Source organism: Oncorhynchus clarkii, chromosome 18 (genome assembly GCF_045791955.1).
Source record: "Oncorhynchus clarkii lewisi isolate Uvic-CL-2024 chromosome 18, UVic_Ocla_1.0, whole genome shotgun sequence".
NCBI classification, from domain to species: domain Eukaryota; kingdom Metazoa; phylum Chordata; class Actinopteri; order Salmoniformes; family Salmonidae; genus Oncorhynchus; species Oncorhynchus clarkii.
The window spans coordinates 52,409,524-52,434,307 of record NC_092164.1 but is presented as its reverse complement, the minus strand read 5'-3'; the positions used below and the strand labels follow the sequence as shown (position 1 = coordinate 52,434,307).

At 47.8% G+C, this 24,784-nt stretch overlaps 1 protein-coding gene across 8 annotated transcripts; it reads right to left on the bottom strand.

The window, feature by feature from the left end:
* Positions 1 to 664: 664 nt before the first annotated feature.
* Positions 665 to 24,273, bottom strand: LOC139373697 (GMP reductase 1). Of its 8 annotated transcripts, none has more exons than XM_071114566.1 (11): positions 23,789 to 24,201; positions 19,063 to 19,160; positions 18,756 to 18,824; positions 18,390 to 18,509; positions 18,189 to 18,272; positions 17,847 to 18,020; positions 16,670 to 16,751; positions 16,280 to 16,386; positions 15,588 to 15,630; positions 13,653 to 13,812; positions 665 to 1,250 (listed from the first exon to the last, which is right to left on the bottom strand). In XM_071114566.1, the coding sequence occupies exons 4-11, from the start codon at positions 18,432 to 18,434 to the stop codon at positions 1,070 to 1,072; spliced, it is 876 nt and encodes a 291-aa protein (XP_070970667.1). In that variant the 5' UTR covers positions 18,435 to 18,509; positions 18,756 to 18,824; positions 19,063 to 19,160; positions 23,789 to 24,201; the 3' UTR covers positions 665 to 1,069. The 8 variants fall into 8 exon arrangements, with proteins under 8 accessions (XP_070970667.1, XP_070970666.1, XP_070970665.1 ...); XM_071114565.1 differs by having other exon boundaries at positions 18,756 to 18,841; positions 23,789 to 24,166; XM_071114564.1 differs by lacking the exon at positions 18,756 to 18,824 and having other exon boundaries at positions 19,063 to 19,168; positions 23,789 to 24,273.
* Between the last annotated feature and the right edge of the window lie 511 nt (positions 24,274 to 24,784).

Below are 24,784 nucleotides of genomic sequence, written 5' to 3'. Positions count from 1 at the left end.
AAGTTAACCCAACAGCAGTGTAATACAGCGATGTAGTAACTTAACCCAACAACAGTGTAGTACAGTGAGTGAGTCCACAGCCCCGCAGTTAGTTAACCCAGCATTCCTGACATTCCACTGCCCTGATGGTGCTTCCCTTCTCTTCCCGCCACACCCAGACCACTTTCACAGTCACACAGAAAGCAGAGAAAAGCAGACACTACCACACTGTATTAAACCTCTCACTGTGCTGAAGCCTGATCTTATTTAGTCACACACATTAAGAGCTACTATAAAGTACAACACATCCTAACATTACATTCAGCAATGGCTTCATAAAGTTAAAGGCCAAATGCAATCAAAAAAACGTCAGTTTCCTGTGTTTTATATATTTTTCCACACTATGAGATAGGAATAATACTGTGAGATTGTGACAATTATGATAATGCCTTTTGGTGTAAGAGCTGTTTGAAAAGTCTGCCTGAAAAGACCACCTGAAAAGACCACCTATTCTGGTGGCATAGAGTTTTGAACAGCCTATCACCAGGCAGTAAATTACTTAATAGACCGAATAAGAAAGAGAGTTACAAGCCTGTCTGCCAATAACAGCTAGTTTTCAGTTTTCACCTACCTACTCAGACCACTCCCAGACAGTCCTAGCAAAAAAATGTATGCTAAGAAGCTATTTTGTTTCTTTTTGACCACTTTAATTGAAAACAATCACAGTGAGGAACTTCATTGTTACCCAGAAAGGATTTGATATTGAGATAAAAACGTCTGCATTGTACCTTTAACATTATCAGTCTAGAGAGGGAAACGCCATGGAAAGCACTCAAAGCCAGCATGCAGTTATTGCAATATCTAAGTAATATACACTGAGTATGGACAGAGTAGTAAGGTTTCAAGCAACCCTAATAGGCTCTGGCATATTTTATTTCTGCAGAGCAGACTGAATGTTTTAAATCATGTTCTGATAATATTACTCACAATTTTACATAACAACCAAATATGCAGAGCATGTTACAACAGAGGTCCAGAGAGAAACACATTTGTAGTGATGGCGGTAGTGTGTTTTCCTGTTCGTGTGTGATTAGTGGAACATGGTGCTGGCCTGCTGTGTGACTCTGATAAAGGTGGTTCTGCGACTAAGCTCCTTCAGTTTGGCAGCTCCTACATAGGTACAGGTGGAGCGGAGGCCCCCTAGGATATCTCTGATGGTGTTCTCAACATCTCCTCTGTAAGGAACTTCCACGGTCCTACCCTCTGACGCCCTGCAGAGGGAGAGGAGAACATCAGCACCAACTCAGTATATCTGATAACGCTGAGACAATGTTCAAGCAACATCATGGTGATGTTACTGATCACGATTACAAATCATTTTTATTCAGAGGACACTTAAACTTTGCCTTTTACATCACATTGGTAGCAGCACTTGGATTTTGAATAACAAAGGTGGGTAAAATAAATGTATTTCACGGGGTATTATACAACAAAACAACGAAGATACCATGCAACTTCACATCAACAAATTAAATCTTCTAAGGACTAATTCTCCATCTGCCCCCTCACAGTTACATGCAACAGGTCATTTAGCAGGCCCCCTCACAGTTACATTCAACAGGTCATTTAGAAGGCCCCTCACAGTTACATGCAACAGGTCATTTAGCAGGCCCCCTCACAGTTACATGCAACAGGTCATTTAGCAGGCCCCCTCACAGTTACATGCAACAGGTCATTTAGCAGGCCCCCTCACAGTTACATGCAACAGGTCATTTAGCAGGCCCCTTCACAGTTACATGCAACAGGTCATTTAGCAGGCCCACTCACAGTTACATGCAACAGGTCATTTAGCAGGCCCCCTCACAGTTACATGCAACAGGCCATTTAGCAGGCCCCCTCACAGTTACATCAAACAAGTCATTTAGCAGGCCCCCTCACAGTAACATCCAATAGGTCATTTAGCAGGCCCCCTCACAGTTACATTCAACAGGTCATTTAGCAGGCCCCCTCACAGTTACATTCAACAGGTCATTTAGCAGGCCCCCTCACAGTTACATTCAACAGGTCATTTAGCAGGCCCCCTCACAGTAACATCCAATAGGTCATTTAGCAGGCCCCCTCACAGTAACATTCAACAGGTCATTTAGCAGGCCCCCTCACAGTAACATTCAACAGGTCATTTAGCAGGCCCCCTCACAGTAACATCCAATAGGTCATTTAGCAGGCCCCCTCACAGTAACATTCAACAGGTCATTTAGCAGGTCCCCTCACAGTAACATGCAACAGGTCATTTAGCAGGCCCCCTCACAGTAACATCCAATAGGTCATTTAGCAGGCCCCCTCACAGTTACATCCAAAATGTCATTTAGCAGGCCCCCTCACATTAACATTCAACAGGTCATTTAGCAGGCCCCCTCACAGTTACATTCAACAGGTCATTTAGCAGGCCCCCTCACAGTAACATGCAACAGGTCATTTAGCAGGCCCCCTCACAGTTACACCAAACAGGTCATTTAGCAGGCCCCCTCACAGTAACATCCAATAGGTCATTTAGCAGGCCCCCTCACAGTTACATTCAACAGGTCAATTAGCAGGCCCCCTCATAGTTACATTCAACAGGTCATTTAGCAGGCCCCCTCACAGTTACATTCAACAGGTCATTTAGCAGGCCCCCTCACAGTAACATTCAACAGGTCATTTAGCAGGTCCCCTCACAGTAACATGCAACAGGTTATTTAGCAGGCCCCCTCACAGTAACATCCAATAGGTCATTTAGCAGGCCCCCTCACAGTTACATCCAAAATGTAATTAGCAGGCCCCCTCACAGTTACATGCAACAGGTCATTTAGCAGGCCCCCTCACAGTTACATGCAACAGGTCATTTAGCAGGCCCCTTCACAGTTACATGCAACAGGTCATTTAGCAGGCCCCCTCACAGTTACATGCAACAGGTCATTTAGCAGGCCCCCTCACAGTTACATGCAACAGGTCATTTAGCAGGCCCCCTCACAGTTACATCAAACAGGTCATTTAGCAGGCCCCCTCACAGTAACATCCAATAGGTCATTTAGCAGGCCCCCTCACAGTTACATTCAACAGGTCATTTAGCAGGCCCCCTCACAGTTACATTCAACAGGTCATTTAGCAGGCCCCCTCACAGTTACATTCAACAGGTCATTTAGCAGGCCCCCTCACAGTAACATCCAATAGGTCATTTAGCAGGCCCCCTCACAGTAACATTCAACAGGTCATTTAGCAGGCCCCCTCACAGTAACATTCAACAGGTCATTTAGCAGGCCCCCTCACAGTAACATCCAATAGGTCATTTAGCAGGCCCCCTCACAGTAACATGCAACAGGTCATTTAGCAGGCCCCCTCACAGTAACATCCAATAGGTCATTTAGCAGGCCCCCTCACAGTTACATCCAAAATGTCATTTAGCAGGCCCCCTCACATTAACATTCAACAGGTTATTTAGCAGGCCCCCTCACAGTTACATTCAACAGGTCATTTAGCAGGCCCCCTCACAGTAACATGCAACAGGTCATTTAGCAGGCCCCCTCACATTAACATTCAACAGGTCATTTAGCAGGCCCCCTCACAGTTACATTCAACAGGTCATTTAGCAGGCCCCCTCACAGTAACATGCAACAGGTCATTTAGCAGGCCCCCTCACAGTTACATCAAACAGGTCATTTAGCAGGCCCCCTCACAGTAACATCCAATAGGTCATTTAGCAGGCCCCCTCACAGTTACATTCAACAGGTCATTTAGCAGGCCCCCTCACAGTTACATTCAACAGGTCATTTAGCAGGCCCCCTCACAGTAACATTCAACAGGTCATTTAGCAGGTCCCCTCACAGTAACATGCAACAGGTTATTTAGCAGGCCCCCTCACAGTAACATCCAATAGGTCATTTAGCAGGCCCCCTCACAGTTACATCCAAAATGTAATTAGCAGGCCCCCTCACAGTAACATTCAACAGGTCATTTAGCAGGCCCCCTCACAGTTACATCCAACAGGTCATTTAGCAGGCCCCCTCACAGTAACATTCAACAAGTCATTTAGGGCCCCCCTCACAGTAACATTCAATAGATCATTCAGCAGGCCCCCTCACAGTTGCATTAAACAGGTCATTTAGCAGGCCCCCTCACAGTTACATTCAACAGGTCATTTAGCAGGCCCCCTCACAGTTACATTCAACAGGTCATTTAGCAGGCCCCCTCACAGTAACATCCAATAGGTCATTTAGCAGGCCCCCTCACAGTAACATTCAACAGGTCATTTAGCAGGTCCCCTCACAGTAACATTCAACAGGTCATTTAGCAGGCCCCCTCACAGTAACATCCAATAGGTCATTTAGCAGGCCCCCTCACAGTAACATTCAACAGGTCATTTAGCAGGCCCCCTCACAGTAACATGCAACAGGTCATTTAGCAGGCCCCCTCACAGTAACATCCAATAGGTCATTTAGCAGGCCCCCTCACAGTTACATCCAAAATGTCATTTAGCAGGCCCCCTCACATTAACATTCAACAGGTCATTTAGCAGGCCCCCTCACAGCTACATTCAACAGGTCATTTAGCAGGCCCCCTCACAGTAACATGCAACAGGTCATTTAGCAGGCCCCCTCACAGTTACATCAAACAGGTCATTTAGCAGGCCCCCTCACAGTAACATCCAATAGGTCATTTAGCAGGCCCCCTCACAGTTACATTCAACAGGTCATTTAGCAGGCCCCCTCACAGTTACATTCAACAGGTCATTTAGCAGGCCCCCTCACAGTTACATTCAACAGGTCATTTAGCAGGCCCCCTCACAGTAACATTCAACAGGTAATTTAGCAGGTCCCCTCACAGTAACATGCAACAGGTTATTTAGCAGGCCCCCTCACAGTAACATCCAATAGGTCATTTTGCAGGCCCCCTCACAGTTACATCCAAAATGTAATTAGCAGGCCCCCTCACAGTAACATTCAACAGGTCATTTAGCAGGCCCCCTCACAGTTACATCCAACAGGTCATTTAGCAGGCCCCCTCACAGTAACATTCAACAAGTCATTTAGGGCCCCCCTCACAGTAACATTCAATAGATCATTCAGCAGGCCCCCTCACAGTTGCATTAAACAGGTCATTTAGCAGGCCCCTCACAGTAACATTCAACAGGTCATTTAGCAGGCCCCCTCACAATAACATTCAACGGGTCATTTATCAGGCCCCCTCACAGTAACATTCAACAGGTCATTTAGCAGGCCCCCTCACAGTAACATTCAACAGGTCATTTAGCAGGCCCCCTCACAGTTACATTCAACAGGTCATTTAGCAGGCCCCCTCACAGTAACATCCAATAGGTCATTTAGCAGGCCCCCTCACAGTAACATTCAACAGGTCATTTAGCAGGTCCCCTCACAGTAACATTCAACAGGTCATTTAGCAGTCCCCCTCACAGTAACATCCAATAGGTCCTTTAGCAGGCCCCCTCACAGTAACATTCAACAGGTCATTTAGCAGGTCCCCTCACAGTAACATGCAACAGGTCATTTAGCAGGCCCCCTCACAGTAACATCCAATAGGTCATTTAGCAGGCCCCCTCACAGTTACATCCAAAATGTCATTTAGCAGGCCCCCTCACATTAACATTCAACAGGTCATTTAGCAGGCCCCCTCACAGTTACATTCAACAGGTCATTTAGCAGGCCCCCTCACAGTAACATGCAACAGGTCATTTAGCAGGCCCCCTCACAGTTACACCAAACAGGTCATTTAGCAGGCCCCCTCACAGTAACATCCAATAGGTCATTTAGCAGGCCCCCTCACAGTTACATTCAACAGGTCAATTAGCAGGCCCCCTCATAGTTACATTCAACAGGTCATTTAGCAGGCCCCCTCACAGTTACATTCAACAGGTCATTTAGCAGGCCCCCTCACAGTAACATCCAATAGGTCATTTAGCAGGCCCCCTCACAGTAACATTCAACAGGTCATTTAGCAGGTCCCCTCACAGTAACATTCAACAGGTCATTTAGCAGGCCCCCTCACAGTAACATCCAATAGGTCATTTAGCAGGCCCCCTCACAGTAACATGCAACAGGTCATTTAGCAGGCCCCCTCACAGTAACATCCAATAGGTCATTTAGCAGGCCCCCTCACAGTTACATCCAAAATGTCATTTAGCAGGCCCCCTCACATTAACATTCAACAGGTCATTTAGCAGGCCCCCTCACAGTTACATTCAACAGGTCATTTAGCAGGCCCCCTCACAGTAACATGCAACAGGTCATTTAGCAGGCCCCCTCACATTAACATTCAACAGGTCATTTAGCAGGCCCCCTCACAGTTACATTCAACAGGTCATTTAGCAGGCCCCCTCACAGTAACATGCAACAGGTCATTTAGCAGGCCCCCTCACAGTTACATCAAACAGGTCATTTAGCAGGCCCCCTCACAGTAACATCCAATAGGTCATTTAGCAGGCCCCCTCACAGTTACATTCAACAGGTCATTTAGCAGGCCCCCTCACAGTTACATTCAACAGGTCATTTAGCAGGCCCCCTCACAGTTACATTCAACAGGTCATTTTGCAGGCCCCCTCACAGTTACATCCAAAATGTAATTAGCAGGCCCCCTCACAGTAACATTCAACAGGTCATTTAGCAGGCCCCCTCACAGTTACATCCAACAGGTCATTTAGCAGGCCCCCTCACAGTAACATTCAACAAGTCATTTAGGGCCCCCCTCACAGTAACATTCAATAGATCATTCAGCAGGCCCCCTCACAGTTGCATTAAACAGGTCATTTAGCAGGCCCCCTCACAGTAACATTCAACAGGTCATTTAGCAGGCCCCCTCACAATAACATTCAATGGGTCATTTATCAGGCCCCCTCACAGTAACATTCAACAGGTCATTTAGCAGGCCCCCTCACAGTAACATTCAACAGGTCATTTAGCAGGCCCCCTCACAGTTACATTCAACAGGTCATTTAGCAGGCCCCCTCACAGTAACATCCAATAGGTCATTTAGCAGGCCCCCTCACAGTAACATTCAACAGGTCATTTAGCAGGTCCCCTCACAGTAACATTCAACAGGTCATTTAGCAGGCCCCCTCACAGTAACATCCAATAGGTCCTTTAGCAGGCCCCCTCACAGTAACATTCAACAGGTCATTTAGCAGGTCCCCTCACAGTAACATGCAACAGGTCATTTAGCAGGCCCCCTCACAGTAACATCCAATAGGTCATTTAGCAGGCCCCCTCACAGTTACATCCAAAATGTCATTTAGCAGGCCCCCTCACATTAACATTCAACAGGTCATTTAGCAGGCCCCCTCACAGTTACATTCAACAGGTCATTTAGCAGGCCCCCTCACAGTAGCATGCAACAGGTCATTTAGCAGGCCCCCTCACAGTTACACCAAACAGGTCATTTAGCAGGCCCCCTCACAGTAACATCCAATAGGTCATTTAGCAGGCCCCCTCACAGTTACATTCAACAGGTCAATTAGCAGGCCCCCTCATAGTTACATTCAACAGGTCATTTAGCAGGCCCCCTCACAGTTACATTCAACAGGTCATTTAGCAGGCCCCCTCACAGTAACATCCAATAGGTCATTTAGCAGGCCCCCTCACAGTAACATTCAACAGGTCATTTAGCAGGTCCCCTCACAGTAACATTCAACAGGTCATTTAGCAGGCCCCCTCACAGTAACATCCAATAGGTCATTTAGCAGGCCCCCTCACAGTAACATGCAACAGGTCATTTAGCAGGCCCCCTCACAGTAACATCCAATAGGTCATTTAGCAGGCCCCCTCACAGTTACATCCAAAATGTCATTTAGCAGGCCCCCTCACATTAACATTCAACAGGTCATTTAGCAGGCCCCCTCACAGTTACATTCAACAGGTCATTTAGCAGGCCCCCTCACAGTAACATGCAACAGGTCATTTAGCAGGCCCCCTCACATTAACATTCAACAGGTCATTTAGCAGGCCCCCTCACAGTTACATTCAACAGGTCATTTAGCAGGCCCCCTCACAGTAACATGCAACAGGTCATTTAGCAGGCCCCCTCACAGTTACATCAAACAGGTCATTTAGCAGGCCCCCTCACAGTAACATCCAATAGGTCATTTAGCAGGCCCCCTCACAGTTACATTCAACAGGTCATTTAGCAGGCCCCCTCACAGTAACATTCAACAGGTCATTTAGCAGGCCCCCTCACAGTTACATTCAACAGGTCATTTAGCAGGCCCCCTCACAGTAACATTCAACAGGTCATTTAGCAGGTCCCCTCACAGTAACATGCAACAGGTTATTTAGCAGGCCCCCTCACAGTAACATCCAATAGGTCATTTAGCAGGCCCCCTCACAGTTACATCCAAAATGTAATTAGCAGGCCCCCTCACAGTAACATTCAACAGGTCATTTAGCAGGCCCCCTCACAGTTACATCCAACAGGTCATTTAGCAGGCCCCCTCACAGTAACATTCAACAAGTCATTTAGGGCCCCCCTCACAGTAACATTCAATAGATCATTCAGCAGGCCCCCTCACAGTTGCATTAAACAGGTCATTTAGCAGGCCCCCTCACAGTTACATTCAACAGGTCATTTAGCAGGCCCCCTCACAGTTACATTCAACAGGTCATTTAGCAGGCCCCCTCACAGTAACATCCAATAGGTCATTTAGCAGGCCCCCTCACAGTAACATTCAACAGGTCATTTAGCAGGCCCCCTCACAGTAACATTCAACAGGTCATTTAGCAGGCCCCCTCACAGTAACATCCAATAGGTCATTTAGCAGGCCCCCTCACAGTAACATTCAACAGGTCATTTAGCAGGTCCCCTCACAGTAACATGCAACAGGTCATTTAGCAGGCCCCCTCACAGTAACATCCAATAGGTCATTTAGCAGGCCCCCTCACAGTTACATCCAAAATGTCATTTAGCAGGCCCCCTCACATTAACATTCAACAGGTCATTTAGCAGGCCCCCTCACAGCTACATTCAACAGGTCATTTAGCAGGCCCCCTCACATTAACATGCAACAGGTCATTTAGCAGGCCCCCTCACAGTTACATCAAACAGGTCATTTAGCAGGCCCCCTCACAGTAACATCCAATAGGTCATTTAGCAGGCCCCCTCACAGTTACATTCAACAGGTCATTTAGCAGGCCCCCTCACAGTTACATTCAACAGGTCATTTAGCAGGCCCCCTCACAGTTACATTCAACAGGTCATTTAGCAGGCCCCCTCACAGTAACATTCAACAGGTAATTTAGCAGGTCCCCTCACAGTAACATGCAACAGGTTATTTAGCAGGCCCCCTCACAGTAACATCCAATAGGTCATTTTGCAGGCCCCCTCACAGTTACATCCAAAATGTAATTAGCAGGCCCCCTCACAGTAACATTCAACAGGTCATTTAGCAGGCCCCCTCACAGTTACATCCAACAGGTCATTTAGCAGGCCCCCTCACAGTAACATTCAACAAGTCATTTAGGGCCCCCCTCACAGTAACATTCAATAGATCATTCAGCAGGCCCCCTCACAGTAACATTCAACAGGTAATTTAGCAGGCCCCCTCACAGTAACATCCAACAGGTCATTTAGCAGGCCCCCTCACAGTTACATTCAACAGGTCATTTAGCAGGCCCCCTCACAGTAACATTCAACAGGTAATTTAGCAGGCCCCCTCACAGTTACATCCAAAATGTAATTAGCAGGCCCCCTCACAGTAACATTCAACAGGTCATTTAGCAGGCCCCCTCACAGTTACATCCAACAGGTCATTTAGCAGGCCCCCTCACAGTAACATTCAACAAGTCATTTAGGGCCCCCCTCACAGTAACATTCAATAGATCATTCAGCAGGCCCCCTCACAGTTGCATTAAACAGGTCATTTAGCAGGCCCCCTCACAGTAACATTCAACAGGTCATTTAGCAGGCCCCCTCACAATAACATTCAACGGGTCATTTAGCAGGCCCCCTCACAGTAACATTCAACAGGTCATTTAGCAGGCCCCCTCACAGTAACATTCAACAAGTCATTTAGGGCCCCCCTCACAGTAACATTCAATAGATCATTCAGCAGGCCCCCTCACAGTTGCATTAAACAGGTCATTTTGCAGGCCCCCTCACAGTAACATTCAACAAGTCATTTAGGGCCCCCCTCACAGTAACATTCAATAGATCATTCAGCAGGCCCCCTCACAGTTGCATTAAACAGGTCATTTAGCAGGCCCCCTCACAGTAACATTCAACAGGTCATTTAGCAGGCCCCCTCACAATAACATTCAACGGGTCTTTTAGCAGGCCCCCTCACAGTAACATTCAACAGGTCATTTAGCAGGCCCCCTCACAGTAACATTCAACAGGTCCTTTAGCAGGCCCCCTCACAGTAACATCCAACAGGTCATTTAGCAGGCCCCCTCACATTAACATTCAACAGGTCATTTAGCAGGCCCCCTCACAGTTACATTCAACAGGTCATTTAGCAGGCGCCCTCACAGTTACATCCAACAGGTCATTTAGCAGGCCCCCTCACAGTAACATCCAACAGGTCATTTAGCAGGCCCCCTCACATTAACATTCAACAGGTCATTTAGCAGGCCCCCTCACAGTTACATTCAACAGGTCATTTAGCAGGCCCCCTCACATTAACATTCAACAGGTCATTTAGCAGGCCCCCTCACGATAACATTCAACAGGTCATTTAGCAGGCCCCCTCACAGTTACATTCAACAGGTCATTTAGCAGGCCCCCTCACAGTTACATGCAACAGGTCATTTAGCAGGCCCCCTCACAGTTACATGCAACAGGTCATTTAGCAGGCCCCCTCACAGTTACATGCAACAGGTCATTTAGCAGGCCCCTTCACAGTTACATGCAACAGGTCATTTAGCAGGCCCCCTCACAGTTACATGCAACAGGTCATTTAGCAGGCCCCCTCACAGTTACATGCAACAGGTCATTTAGCAGGCCCCCTCACAGTTACATCAAACAGGTCATTTAGCAGGCCCCCTCACAGTAACATCCAAGAGGTCATTTAGCAGGCCCCCTCACAGTTACATTCAACAGGTCATTTAGCAGGCCCCCTCACAGTTACATTCAACAGGTCATTTAGCAGGCCCCCTCACAGTTACATTCAACAGGTCATTTAGCAGGCCCCCTCACAGTAACATTCAACAGGTCATTTAGCAGGTCCCCTCACAGTAACATGCAACAGGTTATTTAGCAGGCCCCCTCACAGTAACATCCAATAGGTCATTTAGCAGGCCCCCTCACAGTTACATCCAAAATGTAATTAGCAGGCCCCCTCACAGTAACATTCAACAGGTCATTTAGCAGGCCCCCTCACAGTTACATCCAACAGGTCATTTAGCAGGCCCCCTCACAGTAACATTCAACAAGTCATTTAGGGCCCCCCTCACAGTAACATTCAATAGATCATTCAGCAGGCCCCCTCACAGTTGCATTAAACAGGTCATTTAGCAGGCCCCCTCACAGTAACATTCAACAGGTCATTTAGCAGGCCCCCTCACAATAACATTCAACGGGTCATTTATCAGGCCCCCTCACAGTAACATTCAACAGGTCATTTAGCAGGCCCCCTCACAGTAACATTCAACAGGTCATTTAGCAGGCCCCCTCACAGTAACATCCAACAGGTCATTTAGCAGGCCCCCTCACAGTAACATCCAACAGGTCATTTAGCAGGCCCCCTCACAGTTACATTCAACAGGTCATTTAGCAGGCCCCCTCACAGTTACATTCAACAGGTCATTTAGCAGGCCCCCTCACAGTAACATTCAACAGGTCATTTAGCAGGCCCCCTCACAGTTACATTCAACAGGTCATTTAGCAGGCCCCCTCACAGTTACATTCAACAGGTCATTTAGCAGGCCCCCTCACAGTAACATTCAACAGGTCATTTAGCAGGTCCCCTCACAGTAACATGCAACAGGTTATTTAGCAGGCCCCCTCACAGTAACATCCAATAGGTCATTTAGCAGGCCCCCTCACAGTTACATTCAACAGGTCATTTAGCAGGCCCCCTCACAGTTACATCCAACAGGTCATTTAGCAGGCCCCCTCACAGTAACATTCAACAGGTCATTTAGCAGGCCCCCTCACAGTAACATTCAACAGGTCATTTAGCAGGCCCCCTCACAGTTACATTCAACAGGTCATTTAGCAGGCCATTTAGCAGGCCCCCTCACAGTTACATGCAACAGGTCATTTAGCAGGCCCCCTCACAGTTACATCAAACAGGTCATTTAGCAGGCCCCCTCACAGTAACATCCAATAGGTCATTTAGCAGGCCCCCTCACAGTTACATTCAACAGGTCATTTAGCAGGCCCCCTCACAGTTACATTCAACAGGTCATTTAGCAGGCCCCCTCACAGTTACATTCAACAGGTCATTTAGCAGGCCCCCTCACAGTAACATTCAACAGGTCATTTAGCAGGTCCCCTCACAGTAACATGCAACAGGTTATTTAGCAGGCCCCCTCACAGTAACATCCAATAGGTCATTTAGCAGGCCCCCTCACAGTTACATCCAAAATGTAATTAGCAGGCCCCCTCACAGTAACATTCAACAGGTCATTTAGCAGGCCCCCTCACAGTTACATCCAACAGGTCATTTAGCAGGCCCCCTCACAGTAACATTCAACAAGTCATTTAGGGCCCCCCTCACAGTAACATTCAATAGATCATTCAGCAGGCCCCCTCACAGTTGCATTAAACAGGTCATTTAGCAGGCCCCCTCACAGTAACATTCAACAGGTCATTTAGCAGGCCCCCTCACAATAACATTCAACGGGTCATTTATCAGGCCCCCTCACAGTAACATTCAACAGGTCATTTAGCAGGCCCCCTCACAGTAACATTCAACAGGTCATTTAGCAGGCCCCCTCACAGTAACATCCAACAGGTCATTTAGCAGGCCCCCTCACAGTAACATCCAACAGGTCATTTAGCAGGCCCCCTCACAGTTACATTCAACAGGTCATTTAGCAGGCCCCCTCACAGTTACATTCAACAGGTCATTTAGCAGGCCCCCTCACAGTAACATTCAACAGGTCATTTAGCAGGCCCCCTCACAGTTACATTCAACAGGTCATTTAGCAGGCCCCCTCACAGTTACATTCAACAGGTCATTTAGCAGGCCCCCTCACAGTAACATTCAACAGGTCATTTAGCAGGTCCCCTCACAGTAACATGCAACAGGTTATTTAGCAGGCCCCCTCACAGTAACATCCAATAGGTCATTTAGCAGGCCCCCTCACAGTTACATTCAACAGGTCATTTAGCAGGCCCCCTCACAGTTACATCCAACAGGTCATTTAGCAGGCCCCCTCACAGTAACATTCAACAGGTCATTTAGCAGGCCCCCTCACAGTAACATTCAACAGGTCATTTAGCAGGCCCCCTCACAGTTACATTCAACAGGTCATTTAGCAGGCCATTTAGCAGGCCCCCTCACAGTAACATTCAACAGGTCATTTAGCAGGCCCCCTCACAGTAACATTCAACAGGTCATTTAGCAGGCCCCCTCACAGTAACATTCAACAGGTCATTTAGCAGGCCCCCTCACGGTAACATTCAACAGGTCATTTAGCATGCTCTTGCCCATATTGACAGATAGTGGTTGGTAGGTGACTGTGTCTCACCTGTACTCGGCCACTCCCCCTACGTATTTCTTCATGGCGGTGTCTGAGCTCATCCCGTAGAACAGCTTGACCTTCTTGCCATCCTTCTGGACGACCTCACCCAGACACTGGTCGTGTCCCGCCAGCATGCCCCCCATCATCACAAAGTCAGCCCCTGCACCTGTGGATGAGGATGGAAGCCAATCAGCAACCAGCCATGGACAAGATCAGGTAGTTCAAAATGGTGTCTCCTCGTTGAACAAGGCCCTGCTGTAACTTCTTATGGCTGCAGTGGCAGCATTGAGTAGCTTGGATGAAAGGTGCCCAGAGTAAACGGCCTGCTCCTCAGTCCCAGTTGCTAATATATGCATATTATTATTAGTATTGGATATAAAACACTCCGAAGTTTCTAAGTCTGTTTGAATGATGTCTGTGAGTATAACATTACTCGAATGGCAGGCAATAACCTGAGAAGAAATCCAAACAGGAAGTGGGAAATCTGAGGTTGGTCGATTTTCAACCCAGCCCCTATTGAATACACAGTGGGATATTGGTTATGTTGCACTTCCTAAGGCTTCCACTAGATGTCAACCGTCTTTAGAAACTTGAATGAGGCTTCTACTGTGATGTGGGGCCGGATGGGAGCTGTTTGAGTCAGTGGTCTGGCAGAGAGCCAGGTCCTGGTCATGTGCATTTCACATGATAGCGACCTGCGTTCCATGGCTTTTCTACAGACAATGGAATTCTCCGGTTGGAATGTTATTGAAGATTTATGATAACAACATCCTAAAGATTGATTCTATACTTAGTTTGAAATGTTTCTAAGACCTGTAATATAACTTTTTGAAGTTTTCGTCCGATGTTCGGCTGGACCTGCACGAGCGTTTGGATAGGTGTACTAAACGCCCTAACAAAAGTAGCTACTTGGACATAAATAATGGACATTATCAAACAAAAAAAACATTTATTGTGGAACTAGGATTCCTGGGAGTGCATTCTGATGAATATCATCAAAGGTAAGGGAATATTTAGAATGTTATTTCTGATTTCTGTTGACTCCAACATGCGGATAATTTTTTTTCTTTTTCTGAGCGCCGTCTCAGATTAGTGCTTTTTCCGTAATAAAAAAAAAAAATCAGACACAGCGGTTGCATTAAGGAGAGGTATATCTATATTTCCGTGTCTAACAATTGTATTTTCATCTACATGTATCATGAGTATTTCTGTAAAATGATATGGCTCTGCAATATCACCGGATATTTTTGGAACTAGTGAACATAACGCGCCAATGTATACTGAGATTTTTTAATATAAATATGAACTTTATCAAACAAAACATACATGTATTGTATAACATGAAGTCTATGAGTGTCATCTGATGAAGATCATCAAAGGTTAGTGATGAATTTTATTTCTATTTGTGCTTTTTGTGACTTCTCTCTTTGGCTGGAAAAATGGCTGTGTTTTTCTGTGAGTTGGTGGTGACCTAACATAATCGTTTGTGGTGCTTTCGCTGTAAAGCCTATTTGAAATCGGACACTGTGGTGGGATTAACAACAAGATTACCTTTAAAACGGTATAATATACATGTATGTTTGAGGAATTTTAATTATGAGATTTCTGTTGTTTTGAATTTGGCGCCTTACACTTTCACTGGCTGTTGTCATATCGATCCCGTTAACGGGATTGCAGCCCTAAGAAGTTTTAATATAGTCTAACGACCATTCACGCTCAATGTACTAACGGCAGTTATGAAGTCAGGTGGTTCTGTTAGGATAGTGTCTGCTGGTTTTTGTTTTTTCCTTCCAATTAAGACCTAGACAACCAGGTGAGGGGAGTTCCTTACTAATCAGTGACCTTAATTCATCAATCAAGTACAAGGGATGAGCGAAAACCTGCAGACACTCGGCCCTCTGGTGGAATGTGTTTGACACGTGTGTTAGGGGGTCCACATACCGAAAGCTTTAGCCACGTCGCCTGGGCAACTGCAGCCACCATCCTGTGGAAGAGAAAGACATTGTTGGTGTTGTCCAGCTTTTAGATTTTAATGTGGTCATCACTTTGCAATTTCAATAATGGTTAAGAGCGTTGGGCCAGTAACCGAAAGGTTTCTAGATCGAATCCCCGCGCTGACAAGGTAAATATCTGTCATTATGCCCTGAACAAGGCAGTTAACCCACTGATCCTAGGCCGTCATTGTAAATAAGAATTTGTTCTTAGCTGACTTGCCTATTTAAAAAAAGGTCAAATAAAAATGTTTGCTTCTTTCCATTTGCAAGACTAATACTGCCCTCTAGAGGTAACACGTTGCTACAGAGATCGCACCAAAATGTGTTTGTCATGGCTGCTTCTGTATTACTAACAAATAGAGAGATGCCTCAAACAACTGTCATCCAATACTTTGTCAGTCCCTGACCCAACCCCAAGACAACGTAATAGAGAGATGACTCAAACAACTGTCATCCAATACTTTGTCAGTCCCTGACCCAACCCCAAGACAACTTAATAGAGAGATGACTCAAACAACTGTCATCCAATACTTTGTCAGTCCCTGACCCAACCCCAAGACAACTTAATAGAGAGATGACTCAAACAACTGGTTAGCATATCTACAGTCTAGTGTGTGTATTCAAAGGGGGTGGTCTCACTGAGATAATATGTCCTTTGAGGCCGTGGGCGGAGTCTGCACACTCGATAACAGCGCTGAGCTGAGGGTAGCCCACCCCGGTCTTGATACGGGTGGTGCACACTGAGCCTGTCAATAGAGACGTTATTCATTATTACTGTTACATATCAAAGAAGTTCATTAATACAACACTATAATATAGTCTATTGTAATTCCTCACCCCGGTCATTACAACATCCCTTTATGCTACATTAGAGGATTTATTGAATGTCTTTGTTTGTTGCCCGAAGCAGTTAGGTAGCTTGGCGTGTGTGTAGAGATGGAACAGATGTGGACAGTCTCCTTGCCTCCGGGAACACTTAAATTTATGCACCCACCTTGCCAGGGGGAACACTTAGACTGACGCACCCACCTGGTCCGATGCCCACTTTAATGATGTCAGCGCCAGAGAGAATGAGCTCCTCCACCATCTCCCCTGTTACCACGTTGCCAGCCTGCGCATGCACGCACACGTACACGCGCACACACGCACACACACGCACACGCACACACACACACACACACACACACACACACACACACACACACACACACACACACACACACACACACACACACACACACAGGGAAAATAAAGAGACACAGGCCTCCAGGTTAGATAATAGTAATTATTAGGACACTTCTGTCTTGTTAAACAGACTAAGGAACAACCTCAAACCCTCCATGACCTTTTAGAAGGTACAACCTCACACCCTCCATGACCTTTTAGAAGGTACAACCTCACACCCTCCATGACCTTTTAGAAGGTACAACCCCATACCCTCCATGACATTTTAGAAGGAACAACCTCACACCCTCCATGACCTTTTAGAAGGTACAACCTCATACCCTCCATGACCTTTTAGAAGGAACAACCTCACACCCTCCATGACCTTTTAGAAGGAACAACCTCACGCCCTCCATGACCTTTTAGAAGGAACAACCTCATACCCTCCATGACCTTTTAGAAGGAACAACTTCATACCCTCCATGACCTTTTAGAAGGTACAACCTCACACCTTTCATGACCTATTTAAATTCTTTATACATGCATACATGAAGCAAGCAGAAGACATAAAACAAACTGTTGTGGTTGACTAAGGCTGTGTTTATACAGGCAGCCCAATTCTGATATTTTGCCCAGCTATTGGCCCAGCTTTTGCCCAGCTATTGTGTAAACGCAGCCAAAGAGACATCTTTGCCATGTGTAGATGCAATGGCTACAATGTGGGAACAATCAGAATGTGGATAAGATCAGGAAAAAAGGACACATGTTAGAACCAGGTATAAACAAGGCAATGGTAACTATCAAGGGCTCAAGACTTGAATGGCAAACTATTTCCTGATCATCCGCCGGCTAAAGATAGATCATGATGTGGACACATAATACATATAAACCTGGATTAAACTATATATATTTTGTATATCTGTATTCATGTTTGCTCAAATGTATTATTAATAAACAAAGAACATTTGATCACCAAAAAATTTATGCTGACTAAGCTAAAATCCATAAAGAAGAGTTAAAATGCAGAGAACTCTCATCTTACCATGATGGTGTGTTTGGGGAACTTGTCCCTGACGGTTTTCACGAATTCCACAAAGTACTCTGAGTAACCGTTGGCAACGTCCAGACAGATGTATTTTATGTCAGGGATAGCCTCCAAGATCTCACACAGTCTCTCTAGATCAGCCTTACCGCTGCCAGAGCTGGCTGCTATGTGCTGGAGGTCAACAATACAATAATGCAGTATGAGCAATTCATTCTATCAAAACACTTCATTAATCCCCAAGGGGAAATTACTTTAGTACTTTACAAGCCTCAGACACCATAGACAATGTTCACATCATGGGGGACATGAAAGAGTATATGTGGGGACTTCCTGTTTTACCTCTAAGCATTCTGGGTGGTTGACTGCAAAGGTCTTCCACTCATCCAGTGAGTAGTGCTTCTGCATAGCCGTGAAGAGTGTGTGCTGGAGGGAGATATGGAGAGAGAGTCAGTCAGTCTGTCAGTCCGTCTGTTTATCTGTCAGTCAGTCAGCCAGTCAGAGGGGGATGAAAGTGAAAGGCTGTCAGTGTGTTACTCTCACCTTGCTGAGGACCCGGGCCATCTCAAAGGTCCCTGTGGTGTCCATGTTGGCAGCGATGATGGGGATGCCATGGTAGGTCTGCTTAGAGTTACGGAATGTGAACGTCCTTGCCAGGTCAACCTGAAAGCATTGAGATATATGTTGATTTAGCATGCAGACACAAGTGGACATCAAGCCAGGGTTAGGGTTAGTGATATCCTGTCGTCATGTGAAGGCCTTTCTGGGCTTGAGTTAAACTGAGTGGAGTGTGAGTCAGCTCAGTGCTACGGTTACAACCAGGTTTGGGCCCGAGGCCAAGCCAGGAGCTCAATTTAATCACCCCCCAGAACAGAGGAGGTGGATAAGGGATGTAATACAATGATGGACCTGATTAAATGGGGACCTCCTCCACAGGGTTCTTCATGATTAGGGATCTTTGACCGCAGCCTGGATAACCTATTTTTAGAGGAAGTCTAAGTACAGCACATCATGCAGGCAAAAAACATAAGTTATTAAAACATCCGTATTACTTGCTGAAAGGTAAAAGCTACCTGATTCCACCCAATACCAATCGACTGTACCTTAATCTCCCTGACCCAAAGTACAGGCCAAGGCCTTTGATAAACACACAGTAGGATGGGTTACATACTGTACACCAGCGTGAGGGTGAAGCTTCAGGCTTTATCCAACTCACAATATGTGTCTGTGCTGCTGAGACAGAGAACACTTCACTGTGTTGAAGGGGATGTGCTGAATCATTTAGATTAGCTCTGGCAGCCTGTAACCGGACCCCTAGTGATCTCAGAGAGAGAGACAGAGAGAGCGAGAGAGAGAGAGAGAGAGAGAGAGAGAGAGAGATAGAGAGAGAGAGAGAGAGAGAGAGAGAGAGAGAAAGAGAGATTGGCCAAGGGTATCAGGTATTGCACAGCTCAAAGCTCTGTCTACTCAGCGGCAGGTTGTTTAGTTGGTTCTTATCTAGGAGCTCAGTTGGCTGGATAGTGACTGACTGGTTTAAACATGGGTCTCTAAAAATGACATCACTCATAGCTTGACACCAGTAAGTGTTTGCTGATCAATAGCTAATATTTATTTAACTCCCACCAAAAGTGAATATAATTTCTGCTGAAATTGCCAGCCTCCTCTTCATTTCACAGATAGCACTTACTGTTTCATCTCCATATTAAATTACTACCTTGAGGGGAGCAACATTTTATAGCCCCACATTTCATTATGCCAGTATTACATGTCCAGTCAAGGAGACATGGGGCTGGGCGGTGGGAGAGGTGAGAGTGTGAATTACCAATGTTCCGGTTAGAGCAAAAAACTCCCTCTGCCTCTGCTCTGATGCTGTGAATTCCTCCCAACAGGAAATCGATAAGTCACAGAGCGTTTCCCGTGAACTCCACCTGCGACTGGACGTCCACTAGTCTCTCTGTTTAATGGGGATTCAGTGGCCTGTGTCTCTTTCGCTTCACTCTCTCTTTCTCTCTCCCTCTTCTTCTCCCTCTCCCTCTCCCTCTCCTAGATCGATAGCCCTGAGAGAGGAGTAATGGTAGGTGCCTGGCCCCACTGTGGTCTCAGCCCTGGAGTGACTATGGCTGTAGATCACCTGGACTAAAGCTAGAAAGCAGGGGGGCTGGGAGGAAGGGGGTTTAGGGTTGGAGCAGGGAGTCTGGGAGCTGGGCTGGAAAGGAGGGAGGGAGGCTGGGAGCTGGGCTGGTTGGCAGGGAGGCTTGGAGCTGGGCTGGAAAGGAGGGAGGCTGGGAGCTGGGCTGGGGGGCAGGGAGGCTTGGAGCTGGGCTGGAAAGGAGGGAGGCTTGGAGCTGGGCTGGTGGTCAAGGAGGCTGGGAGCTGGGCTGGGGAGTTGGGGTTGAAGCAGGGATGCTGGGATCTGGGCTGGGAGGCAGGGAGCTGGGCTGGGGGCTTGGAGGCAGGGAGCTGGGCTGGGGGGCTTGGAGGCTGGGAGCTGGGCTGGGGGGCTTGGAGGCAGGGGGTTGGGCTGGGGGGCTTGGAGGCAGGGAGCTGGGCTGGGGGGCTTGGAGGCTGGGAACTGGGCTGGGGGCTTGGAAGCTGGGAGCTGGGCTGGGGGGCTTGGAGGCTGGGAGCTGGGCTGGGAGCTGGGCTGGAGGGCTTGGAGGCTGGGAGCTGGGCTGGGGGGCTTGGAGGCTGGGAGCTGGGCTGGAGGGCTTGGAGGCTGGGAGCTGGGCTGAGGGGCTGGGAGGCAGGGAGCTGGGCTGGAGGGCTAGGGGACTTGGAGGCTGGGCTGGGGGACTTGGAGGCTGGGAGCTGGGCTGGAGGGCTTGGAGGCTGGGAGCTGGGCTGGGGGGCTTGGAGGCTGAGAGCTGGGCTGGGGGGCTTGGAGGCTGGGCTGTAGGACTGGGGGGCTTGGAGGCTGGGAGCTGGGCTGGGGGGCTTGGAGACTGGGAGCTGGGCTGGAGGGCTTGGAGGCTGGGAGCTGGGCTGTGGGGCTTGGAGGCTGGGAGCTGGGCTGGGGGGCTTGGAGGCTGGGAGCTGGAGGACTGGAGGGCTTGGAGAATGGGAGCTGGGAGCTGGAGGGCAGGGGTTGGAGCAGGGATGCTGGGGATGCAGGTCAGTCCATAACTGCAGGCCCATTAAATAATAGCCTGACAAAGCGGGGGAACTCCGGCCTCCCCACTGGACTCAGGGGTAGATGTGACATATTAAATGTAAATCTGTCTCCCTCCATTTAGTATGATATGTTACGTTTTGTATGGTATGTATTAATTTGTGGATGTCCATCATCCATTTCGTTTGATATGTTACTAATTACTATTCGGATGATATGTTACGAATTTAAATGTGTTGTAGCCAACGTTAGCTAGGTGGTTAACATTAGCTCGGCTAGGATTATGGTTAGGGATTAAGGTTAGGGTTAATCTTAGGGTTTAAGATTAAGGTTAGGGGTAGGGGTAAATGTTAGGGGTTAAGGTTTCTGTCTTATGTAACCGTACCAAACGTAACATCATACTATTTTGAGTGTCACAGATTTATGTTTACTATGTTATGTCTTTCAGGTCAGGTTGTCCACACACACCCCCTGACATCATTCTGCAGGGAAGCTCAGGGAGAGAGGGAAAGAGAGAAGGAAAGAGAGGGAGGGAGGGAGTCTGCACTTCAGCATCTCTTATACCATGCTGCGTGATATAGCCACCATCTCCATTCACATCTAAACACTGATCCCAACTGCTACTGCAGTCTTTTCGCTTCCTCTTCTGCTGCAGGCTATCCAATCAATAGTACTAGGGCGTGGCTGATTATCTGCATATCATTATATGTACATGATATGTCCAATCATACATTCAATACTGAAGTCTCAGTGTTAAATTGGAAGCTATTATGCGTAAGGATGTAAAATACTGTAGATGTGATGTGTTGTGGATCTCAGGAGTAAACCATATGTTATACGGTAGAAACGGTTTCACCCGGTGGCTGTCCAGAGAGACAGTAGAATACTTCAGCAGAGAAAAGAAGAGCTGCCTGGCCGCAGGCACTGAATGAATGAACACTGAACAGATAGGCGGAAAAAAAATGTGTACTCCCATGTTACACTCCAGTGTGTCTAGTACTCTACAGCAGATATGCATGTGTCCTATCACGCCTGTTGACCCTTGGATGAGTGTATTAAATGGTGTGTGTGTGTGTCTGGAAGTGTTCAACTATTCTTGTGGGGACCAGAAGTCCCCATAAGAATAGTAAACAAACAAACATTTGACCAACTGGGGACATTGTGTTGGTACCCACAAGGTCAAATGTTATTTTTAGAGGGTTTAAGGTTAAGGTTAGAATTAGTGTTAGGGTTAGAAGCTAGGGTTAGGTTTAGGGTAAAGGTTAAGGTTAAGGTTAGGTTTTTTTGGGTTAAGGTTAGGGTTAGAGTACTGGTTAGGGAAAATAGGATTTTGAATGAGACTGAATTGGGTCCCCACAAGGTTAGCTGTACAAGACTGTGTGTGTGTGTGTCTCTTTGTGTTATTCCAGTAGGCCCTCTGCATGTGGAAAATGCTCTCATTGACAGTTAGCACATAGAGCTCTGCAGGACTATTTTTAAACAGATTTTCCAAGAAACGTCCTCCTGTCTCATGTTGCCCCCTACATTGACACACAGTAAACCCTGATGCCAAACTACATGGTTTAGTGTCTGGGTTTAGTTTAAGACCCAAGAGCAAGGTAAGAGCTGACATGCCATAGGCCTAGACTGGGCTACTGGCTCATGTCTTGACATGACTGTATGCTTCTACACAGCAGGCCTAAAACAAACCCTTGTCTCTGTCATCCAAGAGAAGGTCACCGACTCCCCTAAGTCCCTCCCTCTTCTTGTTCAGAATTTCTATCATGCACACATACGCAACTCGTACATATATTTATACTGAGTACCCTTGATCTAAATTACTCTCAAATTAATCAAGTAGTCTGACATGTCCTCCTTATTCAGATACAGTAACGAATTGTGGTTACAGATCAATAACATCAACACCAGCCACTACAAATAGGTAATAAGATGTTCCCTGTAATAATGCCAAGGACATAAACAACACACAGCAAACCCAGAGGAACACAATGTACAATTCCCCATCCCCTTACCACCAGTCCCTTATCCCCATTCCCAATTCCCCTACCTCCTGTCCCCTACCGCCAGTCCCCTACCTCCAGTCCCCTACCCCCAGTCCCCTTACCCCCAGTCCCCTACCCCCATTCCCCATTCCCCTACCTCCTGTCCCCTACCTCCAGTCCCCTACCCCCAGTTCCACACCTCCAGTCCCCTACCCACATTCCCCATTCCCCTACCTCCTGTCCCCTACCCCCATTCCCCTACCTCCTGTCCCTACCCCCATTCCCCTACCCACAGTTCCATACCCCAGTCCCCTACCCCCAGTCCCATACCCCCAGTCCCATACCTCCAGTCCCCTACCTCCAGTCCCCTACCTCCAGTCCCCTACCCCCAGTTCCATACCTCCAGTCCCCTACTTCCAGTCCCATACCTCCAGTCCCCTACCAACCCCCAGTCCCCTACCTCCAGTCCCCTACCCCCAGGTCCATACCTCCAGTCCCCTACCCCCAGTTCCATACCTCCAGTCCCCTACCTCCAGTCCCATACCTCCAGTCCCATACCTCCAGTCCCCTACCAGCCCCCAGTCCCCTACCTCCAGTCCCCAACCCCCAATCCCCTACCCCCAGTCCCATACATTCAGTCCCCTACCCCCAGTCCCATACATTCAGTCCCCTACCCCCAGTCCCATACCTCCAGTCCCCTACCCCCAGTCCCATACCCCCAGTCCCCTACCTCCAGTCCCTTACTCCCAGTCCCATATATCCAGTCCCCTACCTCCAGTTCCCTACCCACAGTCCCCTACCCACAGTCCCCTACACCCAGTCCCCCATTCCCCAGCCCCTTCCAGGCCTACCTCTGACCTGCTCTTCAGACTGCTCCTCTTGGGTCTGAATAGGACATCCTTAAAGTCCAGTTTGAGGTCTGCATCTACGCGGGGCATAGTTGCTGAGGTTGCTACAACGGAGGCTGAGTTACGGAGGATCACAGAGGAGGCTCTTCCGAGGCACCAGGTTGCTGTGGTCTTCGTAGGTCTCAAGCCCCAGCCACCAAACCCGAACCTCCAGGAGCGCAGCGTATTTATAGTGTATGGGATGCCGTCCCAGCCCAGGCCCGCATGGCTTTATTTGGTGTGGCCCCGGACTCTCTTGCTCTTTCCCCTTCCCTCTCTCTCTCTCCCTCCTCTCCTCTCCTTCTCTTTCCCCTTCCCTCTCTCTCTCTCTCTCTCTCCTCTCCTCTCCTTCTCTTTCCCCTTCCCTCTCCTCTTTCTTTCTTCTTTTCCCTTTCTCCCTCTCCCCTCCCTTTCCCACGACAGAGTGGCAGCAGCAGCCGCGGAGGTGACACACATATCTTGTAAACACACACACGCCTTAACGTAGGCACACTGCAGTGAGACTCAGCAGCACTGCAGCACTGTAGAGCACACCTTCTGTCCAGTAGGGGCATTACTCCCTGTGCAGCCCCGACACTGATATCAATACCCTGAGACAGAGACAGAGAGGGAGAGAGAGAGAGAGAGAGAGAGAGAGATAGAGAGAGAGAGAGAGAGAGAGAGAGAGAGAGAGAGAGAGAGAGAGAGAGAGAGAGAGAGACAAGAGAGAGAGAGAGAGAGAGAGAGAGAGATAGAGAGAGAGGGAGAGAGAGAGAGAGGGGAGAGAGAGAGAGAGAGGAGAGGAGAGAGAGACAAGAGAGGTAGAGTAGAGAGACGAGAGAGAGAGAGAGAGAGAGAGAGAGAGAGAAAGAGAGAGAGGGGAGAGAGAGAGAGAGAGAAGGGAGAGAGAGAGAGGAGAGAGAGAGAGAGAGAGAAGGGAGAGAGAGAGAGAGAGAGAGAGACAGAGGGGAGAGGAGAGAG

Bases quoted from the DNA above. Each gene is read 5' to 3' on its own strand.
- LOC139373697 (XM_071114561.1), bottom strand. From the start codon at position 23,875: ATGCCCCGCGTAGATGCAGACCTCAAACTGGACTTTAAGGATGTCCTA. The intron at 19,147-23,788 runs GTAGGCCTGGAA...GTCCGGTTACAG, and splicing joins GTCTGAAGAGCAGGTCAGAG to GCTGCCAGAGCTAATCTAAA. The intron at 16,387-16,669 runs GTGGGTGCGTCA...CTCTATTGACAG, and splicing joins TAAAGTGGGCATCGGACCAG to GCTCAGTGTGCACCACCCGT.